General features: G+C 33.5%; 1 protein-coding gene across 1 annotated transcript in view; it reads left to right on the top strand.

Moving 5' to 3' along the window:
• Positions 1–19,735, top strand: part of COL24A1 (collagen type XXIV alpha 1 chain) — a 299,775-nt gene that overhangs the window by 49,347 nt on the left and 230,693 nt on the right. The window contains 4 exon segments of the mRNA XM_054566926.1: positions 2,234–2,287; positions 5,060–5,104; positions 17,113–17,166; positions 19,294–19,338. Coding sequence (XP_054422901.1) covers positions 2,234–2,287; positions 5,060–5,104; positions 17,113–17,166; positions 19,294–19,338 — 198 coding nt within the window.

The raw sequence follows: 19,735 nt of genomic DNA, 5'->3' as shown, positions 1-19,735 counted from the left end.
AATCACATTAATGAGGGCTCTACCCTTATGACCTAATTACCTTCCAAAGGCCCCACCTTCACATACTATCATATTGGAGATTAGGCCTCAACATATGAATTTTGAAGGAAGACTGACATTCAGTTCATAGCAGGAGGCATTAAGTATATGCATATTGTTGTTCAGCCATCACCAGAACTTTTTCATCCTCCCAAACTGAAACTTTTAACCCTCTAAACAATAACTCCCCTTTTTCCTTCTCCCAAAGACCCTGGCAGCCATTCTACTCTGTTTATGAATTTTACTACTTGACATACTTCATTTAAGTGGAATTATGAGGTCTGTCCAGAAAGTATTCAGCCACGTGATGTGAAAAATAGACACTTATTGAAGAACATACAAGATACAAGGAACGTTGTACACAGGACAATGACACCTCAGTCCCCTTCAAAGTAGGCACATTGGGACCTCACACAGTTCTCCCAATTGCCATCAGCTGCCCTTAAAATCTTATATCTATGAGCTTTCTATGAGTCTCACATTTTCAACTTCCTGTAAAGATAATTACATCTGAATGCCTCATCACCACACAATCAAAATTATTTAAAAAACTCATTCTCTTTCAACTAAAGTATCCTTTCCTATTGGTTTGTTTCCCTTATATCAGTCTAACTGTAAAGCTAAGAATTATCTTTGCCTTAATCCTTAGAAACAACATACAAAGACCTGTTGACCCAGTATAATCCTAGTGAATTTTATAAACTGTAAATTTGATTATATCAAGACTATGCCAAATGTTTTTAAATGGCCTACAGTAGGAATTAGAAACTTCCATCAAATACATGTCTTTTTAATGATGTGACCACTGCTACCCTTTTTAACCCCGCCTCTTGCCTGTCAACCGCATTAGACTATTTGCAGTTTAATGAAAATTTGATGTCATTTCATTCCTATTGATTGATTGATCGATGGTACATTACTAACCCTACCTGGAATGCCTTCAAGACTCAGCTCAAATATTTCTTCCTCTGTAAACCTTTATAGGATCTTCCTTCCAAAGTTCCCATTGCATTTATTGCATCACATTATCACATAGTCGTGTTACAATTCTCAAATGCTATTACAATGATTTATTTGAATGACCCTCTTTCCTTGTAAACTATGAACTTCTTGAGGGCACTGATTTTCATATTCATCTTTATAATCCCTGTTCCTAACACACAATGGACACTAATGTTTTGCGAATCTGTGATCCAGAGTTATATTCCCTCAAATTTGGACCATTGACTGAGCCTTCTAGCAGCTTTTCCTACATTCATTGTTTCCTGTTTTAGAAGTATGTGGCATCTTGTCAACAGACTAATATTTTGGAAAAACAATTTGACATCAGGGGATTACCGTACTCCCCTAAAGTCAGGGGCTTCCAGTCATCTAAAATATAAAGTCTAAAATTCTTAGCCTGAAATTTAATTTTCTCATTACTCTGGTCTCCAAACTACTCTACACTTTATCTATGAAATAGTTATATCTATTTGCCATAGCTGAGATATAACTAAAGTATGTTAGAATACGGTACCTTACATAATTATTTATATATTTATATGTACTCTTATTTCTCAGGCCAGTAGGAATATTTATGAGGGCACAGTGGGTCTTTGCTCTTATCCATAGCACCTTGCACATAAAATTCTCTCAGTTACCACTTAAAAACGCTTCCTGAGTTCTTTCTTTTATATCTCTGCTTGCTCTAATTGTTCTTCTTGACGTATTCTTACTCCATCCCCTGCTTATCAAGATTTAACCTACTCCGTAGGCCTATCTCAAGTTCAAGCCTCCTTTGAAACCTTTGTTTGCCTTGACCTCCTGCCACATGAGAATGAATGTCTTCCTCCTCTGTACTCCTTTTTTGTACGTGTTATAGTCTTTTGATACCTCCATTATGCTCAAATTTTAGTTGAATATATGTGTGTATTTTCTCCCCACTGTAAAATTCAATGAAGAAAAGGATTTGGTCTTGTTTTTATTAGCTACCATGTCATAAGTTGCCTTCCCTACTTTTTTCCTTTAATGAAAGGACTGATATATACAAGTAATTTCTGGAAGAAATGCAGCTCAGATGAGGGAAAAGTTATTCATACTATTAAGCTGTATACTTTCACATCGCTGTGAAGAAATTTTAAGTATCTCAATTTGGAATTACTTATAGGGTGAATGTTCAAATGAAATAATAGAAAGATTATTTGTTTATGTTAAGGGTTTTATTGGTTCTCCTGGAGAAGTAGGACAACTGGGACCTGAAGGAGAAAGAGTAAGTACGTTTTTGTCAAATATTATTTCTAAAGTAGTATACACATGATAATGTGCAAGAGGAGTCATAAACTCAGATGTCAAACAGGTAATCTTACTGAGTGAAGCAAGCCAGCTTTAATAAAAATCACCTACCAAAAAAAAAATTCTCTTGAATTTTACCAAATTTTGTTTTGAGAAAGTAAGGTGATATATTTTAAATTCAGTTTTTAAAAAAACAATTGAAATATTAAAATACCCAATTATGAAAATTTTATTTTGTAATTCATTAATGTTTGATTTGATTATAAACTCTGGACAGATCTTGTATTTTATAATGTGATGTGCAATACATAATTCAGCCTCAGAAGAAGCATTTTTTGTTTGGATTAATAATGAAAGATAGCTGTTCATAAATGTAGGTGCTTATGAATAAAGATAGAATATTTGCAAAATGGTTTGCATATATTAAAAAAAATAAGATATGCACAGAGGTCTGATACCCCAACCTCATCTTATCTAGTTTTAGGCACCAGAGCAGTTCAGTGATTTCTATTTGCATACCTTCATTTACATTGTCAATATTAGTTTGAAAGAATAAAATGAAATAATATTAGCATATTATAAAGTTTTAAAGCAAAGAAAATTATATTCAAAATTTAACATTTAATTCGATTATTATAAGAATGCTGTTCAGGCCAAAATTTTCATTTCTGGAAATTAATTTTTGCTAATGAAAGTAAAACAGATTATTCTTTGCTAAATGATTTTTCAAATATGTATTTTTTAAACTGAGTGAATTAAATTCCATTTTATTGTAATTACTTGTAAATGCCCTTCCAGAGAAGAAATATTTGGAGTTTATGCATGCTGTAATAACAATCAAAATGCTTAGTCTTTGTTGAAATGAGGCGAAGATTTGCCTTTGGAAAACATGCAGGTCATTTGTTTCACTTACAGAAAATATCTTCAGCATGATCTGACAAATAAGCTACTTAACTGCCTTGTGATACAGCAGACTTACAGATGATGTTTCCAATCCGTCATGCAAAGAATTGAGCTGCTTCTCATTGACCCAAAGGAATATATATATTTCACATTGTTAATTATTCTACTGCTCATAATATAATCCTTTCCTGAACTTTTTGCATGAATTTATTTCTAGTAATTTCTAGTAGTAAATAAGCCAAAGTTACATGTTATTGCAAAGTAGTATCATCTCAGATTTAAAGATTCCAGGGTTGACACTGACCTTTAGTGGACACGCTTACTGCAATTACATTCACTAATTTTGACCCATCTATATGAAAATAAGAAGACTGTTGACAATCATAAATATAAGATCATTCTGTGATATTGTGCCTATTATGGGTACCATGTCCTAATATCATTTGGCTACTTAAAATGCTGATTAAAACAATAAATTAATAGCTAACTGGGTGTCATTAGTATGTTATAAAATATTTAAGTAGAGAAAAGTGGAAGAGAATGATACGGTGTTAATCACTCCTAAAAACAAATTTAAAAGTCCTTTCTTGAAGTTAATATATATATAAAAATATTTATTTATGAAAAAGTGTGTACATGATTTTGTCCTCACTATCCTGAGATTTAGTGAAGCTACTAAAATTTTAGAAAATAATCTCATTAAAAACGGTTGGATATATTCTATAAAGATGCATGAAGTACTAATGAAATGAGTCTTATTGCTCACCTATGAACTCTTTGTTGAAACATTAGATGAGTATTTGTCAAGCACTGTTGAATTGAAAATAGATGGATTACTTTAACCAAGGATATCTTCTAACTTATCTACATGTACTATAAATCCCCAACTACATGGTTCTCATAGCTTTCTTAATCTCCAAGCTTTATAAGTAGTTTTTAGTCTTACAGTCTGTATCAGTTAGGATGGCTTGGTTAGCAAGTAACAGAAAACCCCCACTCAAATTGGTTTAAAAATGAGGACGCTTTTAATAATGATGATAGGGATAACAGCAAATTATTTACTGAATGGTTATATATATATACAAGGCACTATACAAATACATCATATTAATTAATACCTGTAATACAACACCCAGTGAGATTGGTACTATTATTATTCCCATTATAGATGAAGAAAATGGGGTGCACAGAGAAAGAGACTTGTCTAAGATTATGTGTGAAGAAATGAGCCAGGTTTTGAACATAGATATTTTGGCTTCAAAGCCTGAGTGCTTAAGTACTATGCCCTACTGCCTCTTACATGACCAGAAATCTGTAGGTAAAATGGGATCTAGGCAAAATATGGTCTTGAGCCCAGTGATACCATCATTCGTCTCTCTGCCTTGCCTAATGTTGGTTTTATACTAAGGTTTGTTTCCCATGTGATTGCTAGATTGCCAGCACAAGGGCTAAATGTGCCCTTGTTTATGTCCAACCAGACAGACATGCAGACAGAAGGGGGTAATTGGCCCTGGGTATGGAAAATAAGACCTTCCTATTTGCCCGGTCATGCCAGCTTTGGTTGTGTGCCTACCTCTGGACAAATAACTATCACCAGAGGAATGCTGGGATTCCATTTGGAAGTACAGATGGGATGGGTTCCTGAATAAAATCAGGATTCTTTATGAAGAAGAAAAGGGCCCACTTCAGTTACATTAATATATTGAAGGTTTTCTGAATATCACACCAATTTTAAGAACACTATTTCTCTCTTTAACATATTTGATTAATTGAAGTTTCAGAAAAAAATACCTAACTCGATTATTTATTCAACAAATATTTAACTTTTGATTTTTTTATATTTTAGGGTGTTCCTGGGATTCGTGGAAAGAAGGGTCTTAAGGGAAGACAGGTAGTTTGATTCTTGTCTCCAGAGGTTCAGTTTAGAGCACTATTACCTAATTACATGTGTATTTCTCACCTGTTAAAATATGAATGTGGTTGTTCTTGTCCACAGTCCATGTCATTCAACAGAATTTAATTTTTGCTGCTTTGACAGATTAACAAATACTACCTGAGAATGTAAAGGAAAATTTAGATTAAAAATAATTTAAAATTTAACACTTTTAATCCATTTAATGTACAGTGAAAGAGACCTTTTCCCCCATGAAAAGGGCTAAAATGGCACAGAAAATACATGAACAATTTAAAACACTAATGATAGCACTATTCACCCTCATGGTTTAGAGGTTTTTTTCCCATACCTGCTTCAGATGTTAACTGAGAAACTAATTTGCTAACACTTCCTATATTTTCAGGTAAAAGAAAAGTCAATGAGAATGAAATTTTCCAGATAATGTGATAATTTCAGAGATGGGTAGAAATTTTGACATCATCCAATATCCAATTATTGAGCAAATGTGATAACTGTGGTTCAGGGAAGCATCCTCAGGTCATCTGGCCAGCTGAGCTGATACAGTTAAATAGCCACTTGCTTTTTGCATATGTTGTTTTTATTACTATTCAAAAATATTTATTGGGGTGAGACAGTCTATGCTACACTGTGTTCTCTAGTCTGTCAGGAAAAAAATGGATTTTCATGACACTTTTTCTAAAATTTTGGTGTATTTAACTAAAATCTTGATGATAATGCCAAAGGGTTACAAATCTCACCAGAATATTTATATCATTATAAAGCATTTTAGCCTTTGAGCTTTGCAATATTTCTTGAAAGTAGATGTTAAAGGACTTGCTCAGAATCACATATTAAAATTGGTAAAGTCAAGAATTGAGCCCAGTTCTTCTGAATATAAATCCAGGATCCTTCTCCTTGCTTCTTCGATGTTCTGCTGTTTTCTACGCAGTGCTTAGAAAAGCAAGATTTATTTTTTTGTGACATTTACACAAATTATGATAAAAATTATCTGAAAGTTTCACTTTAAAGATTTTAATTTATTCAGATTGAACTTAACAAACTGTCAAGAAGTAAAAAATAAGCCAAACATTTTGTTTTCTTGAACCTACATTGAACTTTAAGACTAATCTTAGAGCAACAACAGGAACTGTTACCACCGTCCTTACCGTCATCACCATTTTTCCTCCGTGAGCTGTGCTCAATATTCTGTATGCTACCTCATTTAGTTACACCCTACTGTACTTCACACTGTTGGTATGTTATTTCTTTATGTTTTAGCCCTCAAACACCTCCCTCAACAGAAATACTTGTCTATTCATTATGTGTGAAATATTTAAATTAAATATGCAAATATAGGCTGTCTCAAAATTGACAGTAGGTGAAGTTTATCTTCTTTATTCTTGTATTCTTCATTCTGTGTTAAATTTTTTCCTATTCTACTCTTATCAAAGTATGCTGTTAGTAAAAGAACTAATTAAGTTATTTATGCGACTATATAAATTTCTTCCAATGCTTAAATATGACCTCACCTATTAGCAATTGTATTTTAAATGTAGTTTAAGATAAAAAAAAAAGTGATCTGCAATGATCAAAGTTTAGATGTTGGTGAGAAATATTTTCTCAAATATATCATTTCAATAGCTATCAATTTTATTTATTAATATGGCTGGTCTTATATAAACATTAACTTTATCTTGGAAATGTGGGATAATATCTAGTTTTCTATAAAATTGTTTATGGAAATTTGTAGAAAACTTCTGGGTTTCTTATTCCATGGGAAATTATAAAATTGTCCAACAGATGCTATTGAGTTAAAAAATGTAGATCCAGAAAAACTGGAAAAATAGCAAGTGGAATGATTACTGGGTTGTTTGATTGCACTCTTCTTTACATTACAAATTTGTAAAGTTTTATTGATTTAAAAACATATGCTTTTTGAATAGGGGGAAAAAGTGGGGACAATTGCAATAGTGTAAACAATAAAAATAAAAAGGTACGCTTTTGTAATAGATTTAGATATGTAAAAATAATATTTGAAGGACACATGTATCCTACTTTTTCCTAGTGTTTGTAATATAAAATTTGTCTGCTGCTATAATATGTCATGTATACTATATGTGCTTTTCTTTGTCTTTACCACAAAATTACTTGGCCATGTTCATGAGGAAATCGCTGTACTTAGAGTAAGATACAGTTACAGCCACAAGGTAAATTATGCCAAGACTGACCTCACAGATGCTCCCAGAATATTATCCTGTGTGTAAATGCTTCCTTATGTTCTATCTATTATAAGTAAAAATCATCTTCAGATAGCTTTGACCTTAAGTTAGGGCTACTATATTAGCCTTGGATATTACATCACGGGACACTTGTATTTCAGTTTAGGTGATTAAGATCCCATGAGAAGAATAGTCTCATTGATGTTTAAATAACAGTAAAAGAAAATATCTTTTGATAACATGTTCACTCTCCTTGATGTGGAAAACGTTAGTTGTGTGGAATACAAATATGGTCATTTTCTCTTGGCAATTTATTAAATCTTGTGTACTATTTGTTGTTATATATGAAGTAAATATTCAAATACAGAAGTATAACAAAAGGATTCCAGGTCTCCATTCAGACAGAAACCTGTGCATCTGAAAGAATATTACAGTGACGTAGAAATGATGAAATCTGAAGCACCTATATCTAAGAAACTTTTGGCTTTGCATATGTCACAGATTGTTACCTCCAATTTTCTGTTGTTTCAGAGCTATTTAAGAGTGTGGGTTGATGCTTCTGCTTCATGAGGCTACAGCTCTGTGGATCCCATGTTATTTAATTTACTATCACTAGTATGAATATTATTAAAAGACGTACTTTATTGCAATTATCATTTCCCTTTAATTAACTGAATTAGTCTTTCTGTGTTTCAGGTTAGCTTGTTACCTCAACTTTTAATTAGCTAGAAGTATTCAGTTCTTATGAACATAGAATAGTATGATTCACTTTTAAATAATTATATTAACATATAATTTGTAGAACAGCAGTAACTTTTTAGATAACTCTGTAAGTTTTATGTAACGTTTTATACTTAGATTCTTAAAGTCTGAAATTAAGGCCAGAAATTGGTAAAATAAATCACTTCGCTTTATATATTATGTGTGATATGAAACATTCTGACAGTCAAAACAGTGAAGATAATAGGCATAGAAAACTTTAAAACCCAAGTTCAGATTTATCTAAATATTAGTCAAGATGAGCATCTTCAGATTACTGAGTTGGTTTCTAACCTGTATACTAAAGATCTGTGTTTGCTATGAATAGTTTACACAATATCTGCATGTACATATATTGACAATGTGTCATATATACAAATGCAGAATCATTGAGGAGTGGTAAAAATCCTGTTTATAACTGTTAAACAAGTTAGTAATATTGCTAAGCTTAGGTTTTGAAAAATGTTGCTGTAAATCATATACTGAAATAGCTGGCCAAATGATCACTTATTTTTCTGAGTAAACACTAAGCATGGAATTAAGTTGTTGCAAGCCAGCTTTCTTACGGATGTCTGTATTTTTTAAAATAAAATTATAGGTTCACAAGTAAGAGATATCTTCTCCTAGACAGTATAAATATTATACGAATGCTATTGAAAATGAACACATTAAAAACATATTATTTTGGCTACTCAAGAGTTATTTATTATTTAGCCTCATCCTGATATTTTTAAATTTGTGTTATAAAGTTATTTCACATTAAATCTTCCCAGAAAACCCTTTGTCCACAAAATAAAACATTGTGCTTATTCAGTATTTAGGGATTGAGTTAATATTTGTAACAAAATCTGTTTTTGTTTTCAACCAGGAAAAGTAGGAAAACTGGTTTTGTAAGGAATTTGGTTTATTTTAGGATGAAAGAGTATGTAGAAGTAGTTATATTAGCAAATTCATTTGTTCCTTGGTCTTAGATTGTTGGCATTTGAGAAGTTTTTTTTTTCCTTTCTTGTATTATAAGTCATTTTTTATTTTAGTATGTGGTATCTTATTATCTTAGTATACTTAATTGCTACAATTATTTTTAAAGAGCTCATGTAATTAGTTACATATTAGAAAACATTTGTATACTTACATTTTTGGATATGATACAGTTTTATTCTCCTCCCTCTCCTTCCCTCCTACACTCCCCACGTGTCAGAGGGTTCTAGGTGCATCCAGCAAAACCAGCCTTTGAAGGTGGAAAAGCCCAAGAGGCTATCGATTCATTCTTTTCACAGTCTGTGAATAGAGCTTGAGTTCTTTTTCCAGAAATCTAAATAGGGTAGTAGACAATCTTTATTGATCAGGACTCTTTGAAATACCATATTTTATATGTTTTATTGTCTTTATTTGAGAAGCTTCTTGGAACATACCTAATGAGTCAGGTCCATCCACTGATTTATAATAGAAAAGAACTCTGTTTTTAAAAACAGGGGAAGCAAGGAAAGAGGACATGTATGTATTTGTTAACTTCAGAGTTTATGTATGTTACATAATTCCAATAGCTTCCTTTTTAATGACAAGTTTTCAAACCTCATTCTGTAATGCCATTGTCAGGAAATTCTACAATTTCTTTAGGAGAAAAAAAGCATTTTATAGGGCTCCCAGCTTGATTAAATCTGTAGTCTCTTGTACTGAGCTGTCTATGCATATTTATATGGCTCCACAGACCTAAAATACTTACACAGAACTGACTCGCCTGGATTGAAGATAAACATGAAATTGGAGATTGGGAATTTACTCTCAGCAACTCTTAAACTGCTGTCAAAATAGAGAGGTTTTCTAAGGAGTTTTTCAGACCTGATAGGAATAGAATATAAAAAATCATATTACATTTAAAGTTTGACAAAGAGAAAAAGTGTACTCAGTTTTCTTCCTATGAAAATCAAAATATCGCGGCCTTACAATAGAAGAGAAAATAACACCCTTACTGCACTGTAACACTCAGACTTCCGAGATGTTTACTTTTCTAATTATAGAACAGAGTGTGTCCTTTCCTTATACATCTTTCTGTTACAAGACTCTATTTAAAGTAAACTGTATTTTGGCTTCTAACTCCAGTGTTAGAATTTCAGAATATAAAATCCTTCTGTTAGACATCTGTTATTAGTTTCTATCCTTAGCTCAAGACCATCTTAAATTTGTGTTGCACAGTAGTATTTCATATATATACATTTTATGGATACTTTGGAGACAGTGTTTTCTTTTGCCTAGGAAAAGGTTGCAATTCTATCATAAAGTACTACTGTTGCTAGAGCATTACAAAAAACACATTAATTTTTAAGTGATTCTGCCTCTTTCAGGAAAAATCTGTTTTTCTGGATTTAACTTTACTGGGCGTAGTTCATAGTAACTATATTTGGCTAATGATAGCATAACAAGATGTATGGAAGAGCCCAGGACTCTGAAACCTATTTTTAAGGTTGGGACAGATACTGAGAAGAGGGATGGATACTCAATGAACTAGAGTTAATGATTTGGGGAAAGTCTAGGCAGAGCTAGTTTTCATATAGATATGACACCAACAAGTAGAAATTCAGCCAGGCAATTATTTTCAGAGCAAATACATTAAGGGAAAATTTTTGTAAGTTATCGAACATGAGAATGTGAGGGCACATATGGCAATGAGGTTTGGCTTGGGTTTAGGGACTGTATTCACTGTGTGAAAAAAATGGCAAGAATAAGGTGGAGCCCCTGTGATTGAGGGGTAGGACATGATATCATGTACCAAAACCGGTTTTTGGACACAAGAATAAGGGAGGGTCCAGTTCCTAGAACTGGAGTACAAGGTTGTAATCAGTCTTTAAGAACAAGGCAGGGACTTGACTCTGAGAACTGAGGTCCAGATCACAGCTAGGTTAACAGTAAGCCTGACTTGAAACAAAGTCTCTGAGGATTGGACTAGAACTCCTTAAATTCCTACCTAAGTTTAAAATTAGTCCCACCGATTAGGACATGGTTAGCCCTTGAACTGTGGATCAAATTGGTCCCCGCTGTGGGGAAAAGAAAAGGGACAGAAACTGGATCATCACAGAACACCTCACACTGTAGCTTTTTCCTATGGTAATCATGTTTCACTTTTGCAGGAATTTAAAACATCAGGATTTCTACATTCGTATGTAGAATGTATGGAATTAACTTCTAGGTTTTATTTCAATCCTAGACAAGTTAGTGTGATAGTCTCTTTTAATTGCTTAGTCTTAGAAAAAGTTGAACTTTTGTTTTTATTGCTAATGCCTAGTTAATATATATGCCTTCTATGATAATTTTTATTTATCTCTATTTTAGATTGAATATGTTGTTTCTAAATCTTTGTTCCTTAGAAAGAGTAAAATATGTTAATAATTAACTGTAGTCTTAAACAAAATATTTTCATTGCTTTTATTTTTTTTTTAATTTTAGAAATATATTCATTAGTATGTTATGGTTATTTTGGTCCTCATATTTCCCTAAATATTTTATATGTAATATTTTTCTAATTTCTGTATAGAACTAGGAAAATAATCCTTTTATTAGACTCCCTGAGGAATAAGTTTTCCACTGCTTCAAGATACTTATTTATACTCCCCAGTGTAGTATTGATGTGTGTTCTGAAATATTAAGACTGCATATATTCAAGAAAGGGTCCACCCCTTACCATTGGCATAGTAACCCTAGACATCCACTCTTGTTACTATGCGTTACTTAAGTATGGATGTGTAACAGAATACTCTAGTGATTTAACACAATGATAAATATATAGTATTTCTCAGAGTTTCTGTAGGTCAGGAATTGGGGAGTGTCTTATTTGTGTGGATCTAGTTTAGGGTTTCTCATGAGGTGACAGTCAAGATTTTGGGCAGGACTGTTCTCAACTGAAGGCTTGACTGGGGCTGGAGCATCTGCCGTGGCTCACTTACTGGCTGGCCATTTTGGCGCTAGTTGGTGAGAGGCCTCACTTCCCCCTCTTGGGAAATTTCCACTTGGCAACTTGAGTGTCTTTATGACATGGCTGTTGGCTTCCACTAGAGTAAGTGATGGGCAAGAGCAAGGTAGAAGGTGTAGTACCTTTTATGACCTAGCCTTAGAGTCCCACACTATCACTTTTATATTTTGGGAGGGAACTACAAAGGAACATTAACACTAGGAAGTGAGAATCATGGAGGTGTCCATCTCTGAGCTAACCACTAGAGTTTAATAGTATTTTGGCCTCAGAGAAATTTTTCTCCATATCTCTTACCTATACCTCATGTCTGAATGTCATGAAGGTTTGTAGATGGTACCGTTGCTGTCATTAGAGACAGAAACTGCTCAAGATACTGGTGAGGATTTGAGCAGGCAATGGAAGTATTTAGGTAAGAGGAAAGAACAATAAGTTTAAGTCATCTACACTCAATCCCCACCCTGTTGTTCATGTCCATGGGTCATTTATACTTGTTCTTTAACAAGGCCCTTTTAGGGGGTGGATGGGGCAGGGAAGAATACGGGGGAAAATTGGGACAGCGGCAACAGAACAACAATTAAAGAAAAACTTTTTAACAAAAAAATTAAGTTATCTAATTGTCCTTTCAACATGAATACAATAGTCTCTTGTATAATGAAGTCCTATTTCCTGGAAATGCAGAGCCTCTATTTTCTTGCCTCTCTTTGTGTTCTGATTTATGGTTTCAAAGGTAGTAGAATTAGTGCAGTATTTGTAACAGCAGCACCCAGAGACTGAAAAACATTTTACATTATGAAACAACTCACATTATTCTTAAAATTACATGTCATAGGTATAGACACAAAATTCATAAAGCATGACAAAAATGATTGACACTGACAGTTGGATATAAAATGCTAAAATGATTAAATTTTTAAATGTAGCTATTTAATTAAAGATTTTTAAATATTGTAAAAATTTTAGTGTAACAAATATTGATATTTGTTAATTATAATTTGTAATAAAAAAATGAAATGTGGCCCTGGCCAGGTGGCTCAGTTGGTTGTAGCATTTCCTGTAGACCAAAAGGTTGTGATTTTGATTCCCAGACAGGGTGCATATCTAGGCTGCGGGTTTGAACCCTGGTTGGAGTGCATATGGGAGACAACCGATCGATGTTTCTCTCTCACACCCTGGTTGCTCTCCCCCTCTCTCTTCCTCTCTATCTAAAATCAATAAGCATATCATCAGGTGGGGATTAAAATAAAATAAAAAGCAGTAAATATATCTGAAGAAGTGATTTACTTAAATTTTAAAAATCAAGAAACAATATCAGTAGTCTTACATTGAGCATTACCGCGTAGTAAAATTTGCAAGTAGGACTTTATACTTCCTCTGTTTAAAGAAAATTTAATTATTGATTTTATTAGTTTTCTAATATATTGCTGCACAAAAATACCACAACCTTAGTGGCTTAAAGCAACACTCAGTTATTACCTCACCGACTTCATGGGCCAGCAGTCCAGATACTACTTAACTGGCCCTTCTGCTCAGGGTCATAAGGCTCCACCTCAAATGTCAGCTGGAGGCATTATCATCTGGAGGCTTTTCTGGGGAAGAGTTCATTTCCAAGCTGATTGAGGCTGTGAGAAGAAATCATTTCCTGGAGGTTGTAGAGGGACTGTAGAACTGAGGGCTCTGGCTTTTTGTTGGCTCCTACGGACTTCCTTCAGGTTTTATGGACTGTCCATAATTCCCTGCTGTGTGGGTGCTTATTTCATCAGGCTCAAAAGGGAAGTTGCTAGCTCCAGTGCTAGGGTGGAGTCTTATATTGTGCAACATAATCACATCAGTTACTTCCTCTCACCTTTGCTCTGTTTTGTTCGTTATGAGAAGCAGGTCATAATCTCACCCACTCTCACAGAGGGTGCCACACAGGACGCAAACGTCAGGAGGTGGAAGTCATTAGAGGGTCACCTGAAAGCCTGTCCACTGTACTCATCAAAAAGTGGAAATGAACAAGAAAATTATTCACAAATTGAAGAGATGAACGGAAATCCCTGAAATGTCATATTCTTTATAAATAAAATCTCATAACTGATCAAAATAATGAAAATGTATGGAAGAGGATTAGGTACAACACAGAAGCAATAATGCAATTCTGACATACCCATTAAAAAAGATGGTTATTACATTCATGAAATTGGCAAATTGAGAAAGGAAGGTAAAAACTCAAGCTTCCCCATGAGTGATAATTCTGGAAAATGGCCATTACCTCTTTGGTAGTGTGAGGGTATTTCTAGGAGGGTACAGTTTTATTTAAATTAATGATTATAGTATTTTAGTGGGTAAATATGAGACAGAATTTAGTATTTTATTATGTAACAAATTCTTTCAAGTGGAGAAAGAAATTGTAGAAATTGTCCTTCGTATTCTAAGTTCAAAGACAAAGTGATTTGTCACTACTGTCCTATGTTTCACAAGCAATCTTTAAGATCATTTTTTGGCAATGAAGATAAATGGCTGCAAACATTAAGTTTCATTATTAAAGGAATACAAACCCTCCTCTGCATTAAAAAACAAAATATTATGCATGTAGTTACCAGAACTGAAATAACAACTGAATAAAATGGTGAATAAACAGTGACATTTTCAATAATATAAAATGTTGGTTGATATTCTTTGAAAGAATATACATGTTCAGTATATACCCAAATATAATTTTTGTGGCATTGACTGTATATGTTTCATAAAACAAGAATATATGTATAGTGTAGTAGAAGTTATTCCAAAAATTAATGACACAATGATCAACATGTAAGAAGGATAAAAATAAAACAAGTAGGAAATTTAAAATGAAATGAAATGCTTAACAGGCAAGAAAGTGAGAGGAGAAGTAATACATAAAACTTTTTAAAGTAGGTATTTTAACTAAATTGTTTCAGGGGCAAAGTCAAGTTGAAGAGCTAATATTTATTATAAATATTTTTCACCTTCCTGAAGAACTGGAAGTCAAAATTAATATTTTATTCTTTTTATGCTGGTTCTAGAATGTGCAGGGTTTTTGGTAAGGGGGGGCCTAATCACAGTTCCCTCTCCACTTCCTTCTGCCTCTCCCAGGTGGCAGAGTCAGATTTTTGTGGGAACTGGAGGACATCTGTTCCCTCTGGGTGAGGATGAGGGCGAATCAGCCCCAGACAGCAGCACATCCTCTAGGCAGCCCTGAGTGGGTCCCCAAGAATGCTTTTAGCAGTCCACCTGCTTGTTTCGAGTGATTGTTTCTTTGTTTCTTAAGACATTTAGTGAAATATAATTCACGTATCATAAAATCCACTGTATTAAAGTGTACATTTTGGTGGTTATCAGTATGTTGACAGAGTTATGCAAGCCTCGCACTGATTTTAGAACATTTTCATCACCTCAGAAAGAAACCCTGTACTAATCTCTTAGCATCCAGTCCCCAATTCTTCCCCCCCCACCACCAGCCCTAGAGAACCAGTGATCTGCTTTCTCTCTCTGGATTTGTCCATTCTGGACATTTCACATTAATGGAATTAATGTGTCCCTAATTCTTTATTATTTCGCTGAGGTTTCTGGAAAACCTACTTATGATCTATCTAAAAAATCAGTCGTCTCTTACGTTTCAGATTTATTACAGCATTTTTCCTCTAGTTTTTCCATTACCCATGCATCATAAATATTCTCAAATACCCATATTAGCTTCTACCAAATTGAATGACGTATTACAAATTTGTGAGCTTGTTAACAACAATTTGACGTCCAAAGACAGTGATCGCAAAATACCTGCCTGAACGTCAACGGACTTTGAAGGGAGTATGGCTACAATATTGTTTGACTACATGGGTGGTTTTTGCATTACCCTCTGATTACAGAATAAGAGAAACTGCTTCTAGTATGAGTTAACTCATGTCTTAGAAATAGCACATAATTTCCAGTGTTAAACCATCTTTTAAACTTAGACCATTTGTATTTGTACTAATAAACCAATGACTTTTGTCAGTCTGTTAATGTAGTATTTTACACTGGGTTGCCTGAAGAGTTTATAAGAATCTAATAATGTAGTTTTAATTTTTTTTAGCCTTATAAATGTTTTAAAATAAAAATTAGTAAAGCATTTACAATAACTTTTATAAATCATTTTGTAAAGTAGCCATTTAAATCTAGTGGTAAATCTTTAGGGAGAAACTGTAGTATATAAAGAATAACTGAGTTATTATTTTACAGTACAGTTTGTAATGAGAAAGTGTGTTACTTTACTAGCCTTTATGGTTTTACAATATAAAATTCTCGGTATATATTTGGGAAGCTAATTTTCAGTGGCACCACATTTTATGTTGCAGTGTTTATGGGCATTATGCCTTTCCCCAATAAAATTGCACTTAAATGGTGTTTAAATGTTATATTGTATTTTGTAATGGGGAGTTACAGTGCTCAGCACAACACTGCAGGAAGGAAGCTTTGCTTCTGTGATCAGACGAACTCCATTCAGCTCTCAGTCCCACCCGTCACTAGTGGGTGCAAGCGACTTAACCTCCCTGTGCTTTAATTCCCTCAACTGCAAAGCGAAAATATTAGTTCTTATTCAGTCAACCTCTTGTGAGGATGAAATGAAATAATGTATACCTGATAATATGTATAAAGCCCTTAGCCTATGGTAAGTGTGCTAGCACATGCTTCGTGATAGCCATTTTGTTCTTGGTGGCGTGAGTATAGGAACAGCATGAAATAGCAGACATAATGCATTGGTCAGCTAGAAATCTTGGTTATGTTCCCCCTCATTCAATGATTCTTTATGTAATGATGAACAAATTTCTATTTTCTCCAGTTTAGCTTTCTGTACATATTATATGGCATGTAAAATAATTTTTATGAAATATAGAAATATTGTACTTAACCAAATCAGTGAAGTATTATGCAAAACAAATACACATTTTTATTGCACAACCATTTAAGGATTAGAAAATAAATATCTCTTATTATTAAATTTCTTCCCAGAAAACACAACAAAATTGAAATCTTAATCTATTGTGGGTTTAACGATGTTTCTTTCTCTTTCCCCGGGCCAGGGTTTTCCAGGTGACTTTGGAGAGCGAGGCCCTGCTGGTCCTGATGGGAGTCCTGTGAGTAAATTGTGAGGGCCCATCCTTGCAATCTAACATCACTCAGACTGCATAGCAACTGTACCCGCCTACCTCATTACCATATTCATGAATAAGCACTGTTGGCCTGACAGTTTCAATACCACTGTGCACCTTCCAATCTGTACTCTTACAAGATGAGAAATAAACCAAAAGTGTTTAATGAATAAACTGTATCTTGAGAGACAATCACCGACATTATTTTGACCATGTTTAATGTGACTGCTTAAGTAAATATTAGAAATATATGATCACAATACTGTCTTGCATGTTGGAGGGGAGGGGGGGGAAGAAGCTTTTCATGCACATGAAGCTGCTAGCAAGCCTCATGTAAAAATTATGCATTTGGTGACTGTTCTTTTAGACTCAAATGTGTCATTGGTCAACCTTTTGAATATTTTATAGAGAAGTTTTCTCCTTTGGGACTGTTCAGATATCTGTGTTCAGATTAGGAAGCCACCATTCAAAAATGTGTTTAATTATATTATCAAAGGATAATGATGCATTGCTGTTTTTTGATACTATTGCATAGCTGGGTGTACCTTCATTTTTTGCCTTCAAAGAGCATCCAATAGCTATCTCCTCAATTTATGCCATGCGCACATTTTTTTCACAAAGTTTTAAGGTAAAATTAGAATCAACTACAAAATTCTTATACCCTAAATTAGGGAGAGTTTCTATATTTAGACATATGTAAATTACTAGCATTTATTCTTGAACTAAGGTACTTGAAAATAATTTTATTTCTTTTTATAAATTATAACTGTATTATCTTATTTAGTTAATTCAGTCCAAGTTTTATTATAAGTTATATTATGGTATCTTAAGTAGAATATTTACTCTCTTATTCTTGCCCATGATTCTGGGGAGTTTCTCATTTCAAGTATAAGAAAGTAAGCTTTACTTACTTTTTTGCTTTGACACCATTTTTGTACAATTATGTGCCACTTAATGACAGGGATCTGTTTTGAGATATGAATTGTTAAATGTTTTCATCATTGTGTGAACATCATAAAGTGTACTTACACAAACCTAAATAGTATAGCTTACACACACGTCAGCTCTATGGTGTATAGCACTGTTTGTATGTGCAGTTTGTTGTTTATTGAAACATCATAATGAGGCACATAGACTGTACTTGCATGCCTAGTGTGAGGCCACCTTATTTAAAATTTCATCAGTTAAATATGGATGAAGTTTGTCAGGGTTGGACCCCTAAAATATTTAAAACTTTTCTCCTTGAAATCTGCTTTTTAAAATGTAATGCTTCTTGAAGAGCATTTTGAGTCTTTAAGAATCTTTAAAATGAAAGAATGAACTGGATATTTTCAGTTTATTGGTTTATAATTCTCTATATTTTATGCTACACCTTTGTTTAAAAACAACTTGAAATGCAAAAAGAAATAAGACTCTTCTTGAACCTTGACTCATGTAAATAAAGTAACACTGACATAGATTGTAAAGACTATAATGTTGAGGTCAAAAGACCATCATGAAGACCCATTGCAAATCGACTGGAAACATTACTGTTGATAATTTAAAATCTCATTTAAATAATTTAACAATGTTGATGATTTCTCACATTTGTATAGTGCTTTATGAAAAATTTTAAAACCTTTTATATATGATAATTTTGTGATCTTTACAACAATGACAACAATATTATTCCTGTTTGATAATGACAAAATTCATGTTTAGAGTAATTAAATACTGTACTTCAAAAGAGTTGACAGTTCTCTAAATCATCTGAAAATGTTCTTCTAACCCTATATGCTGACCACCTGTCTTTTTATATACTATATAGGCAAGTTGTGTCTACTAATGGAATTTATTTTCTTTATTAGATGTATAGGATACATAGAGCTAGGCTAGGCGATAGTCCTAGCAGCCAGAAGCATGGAGCCAGGAGCACTTTTGAGAAATATAAACTGCCACCAGGGATTTATACTTCTTAGGAGGATGCATTCAGAGTAGGGAAGTTTTAGAAATTAGCTGTAGAAGTTGTTAAAATTTAATATATTTTTTCCAAAAAATTTTTGTCATCTTTAGAAAAAACTCTTAGTATCCTGTAATCATATTTAATCAATTATGCACATTTCTTTTGCTTAGGGACTTGTAGGTAGCATTGGTCCTCCTGGATTTCCTGGGCTTAGAGTGAGTATCAAATATCATTGTTATAAAGTATTTCCTTGTGCATTTATATTTGTTAGATATGTTTTAAAACTTTAGAAACATGAGTTTAGTGTCATTGTTATTTTTTCACCTTGCTCACATGTAATTTCCTAATGCAAATTAGACTAATAGATTGAATCAAAAATTATACTTTATGATAAGCTAAAATAAATTTCTACTGATTTATGTGTACTTATGTATTTATGTCTGTCTCCTTAAATGTTACTTAATCAAGAACCAATTTCTTCACCCTGACTGGTGTGGCTCAGTTGATTGAACATTGTTTGGCAAGGTAAAAGGTCACCTGTTCATTTCCAGGTCAGGGTACATGCCTGGGTGGCGGCTTTGGTCCCCAGTTGGGGCTTGTATAGGAGGCAAT

Source organism: Pteronotus mesoamericanus, unplaced genomic scaffold (assembly GCF_021234165.1).
Source record: "Pteronotus mesoamericanus isolate MK-2021 breed Mesoamerican mustached bat unplaced genomic scaffold, CSHL_Meso_final contig_181, whole genome shotgun sequence".
Lineage (NCBI taxonomy): Eukaryota > Metazoa > Chordata > Mammalia > Chiroptera > Mormoopidae > Pteronotus > Pteronotus mesoamericanus.
This window is presented reverse-complemented; position numbering and strand designations above follow the sequence as displayed.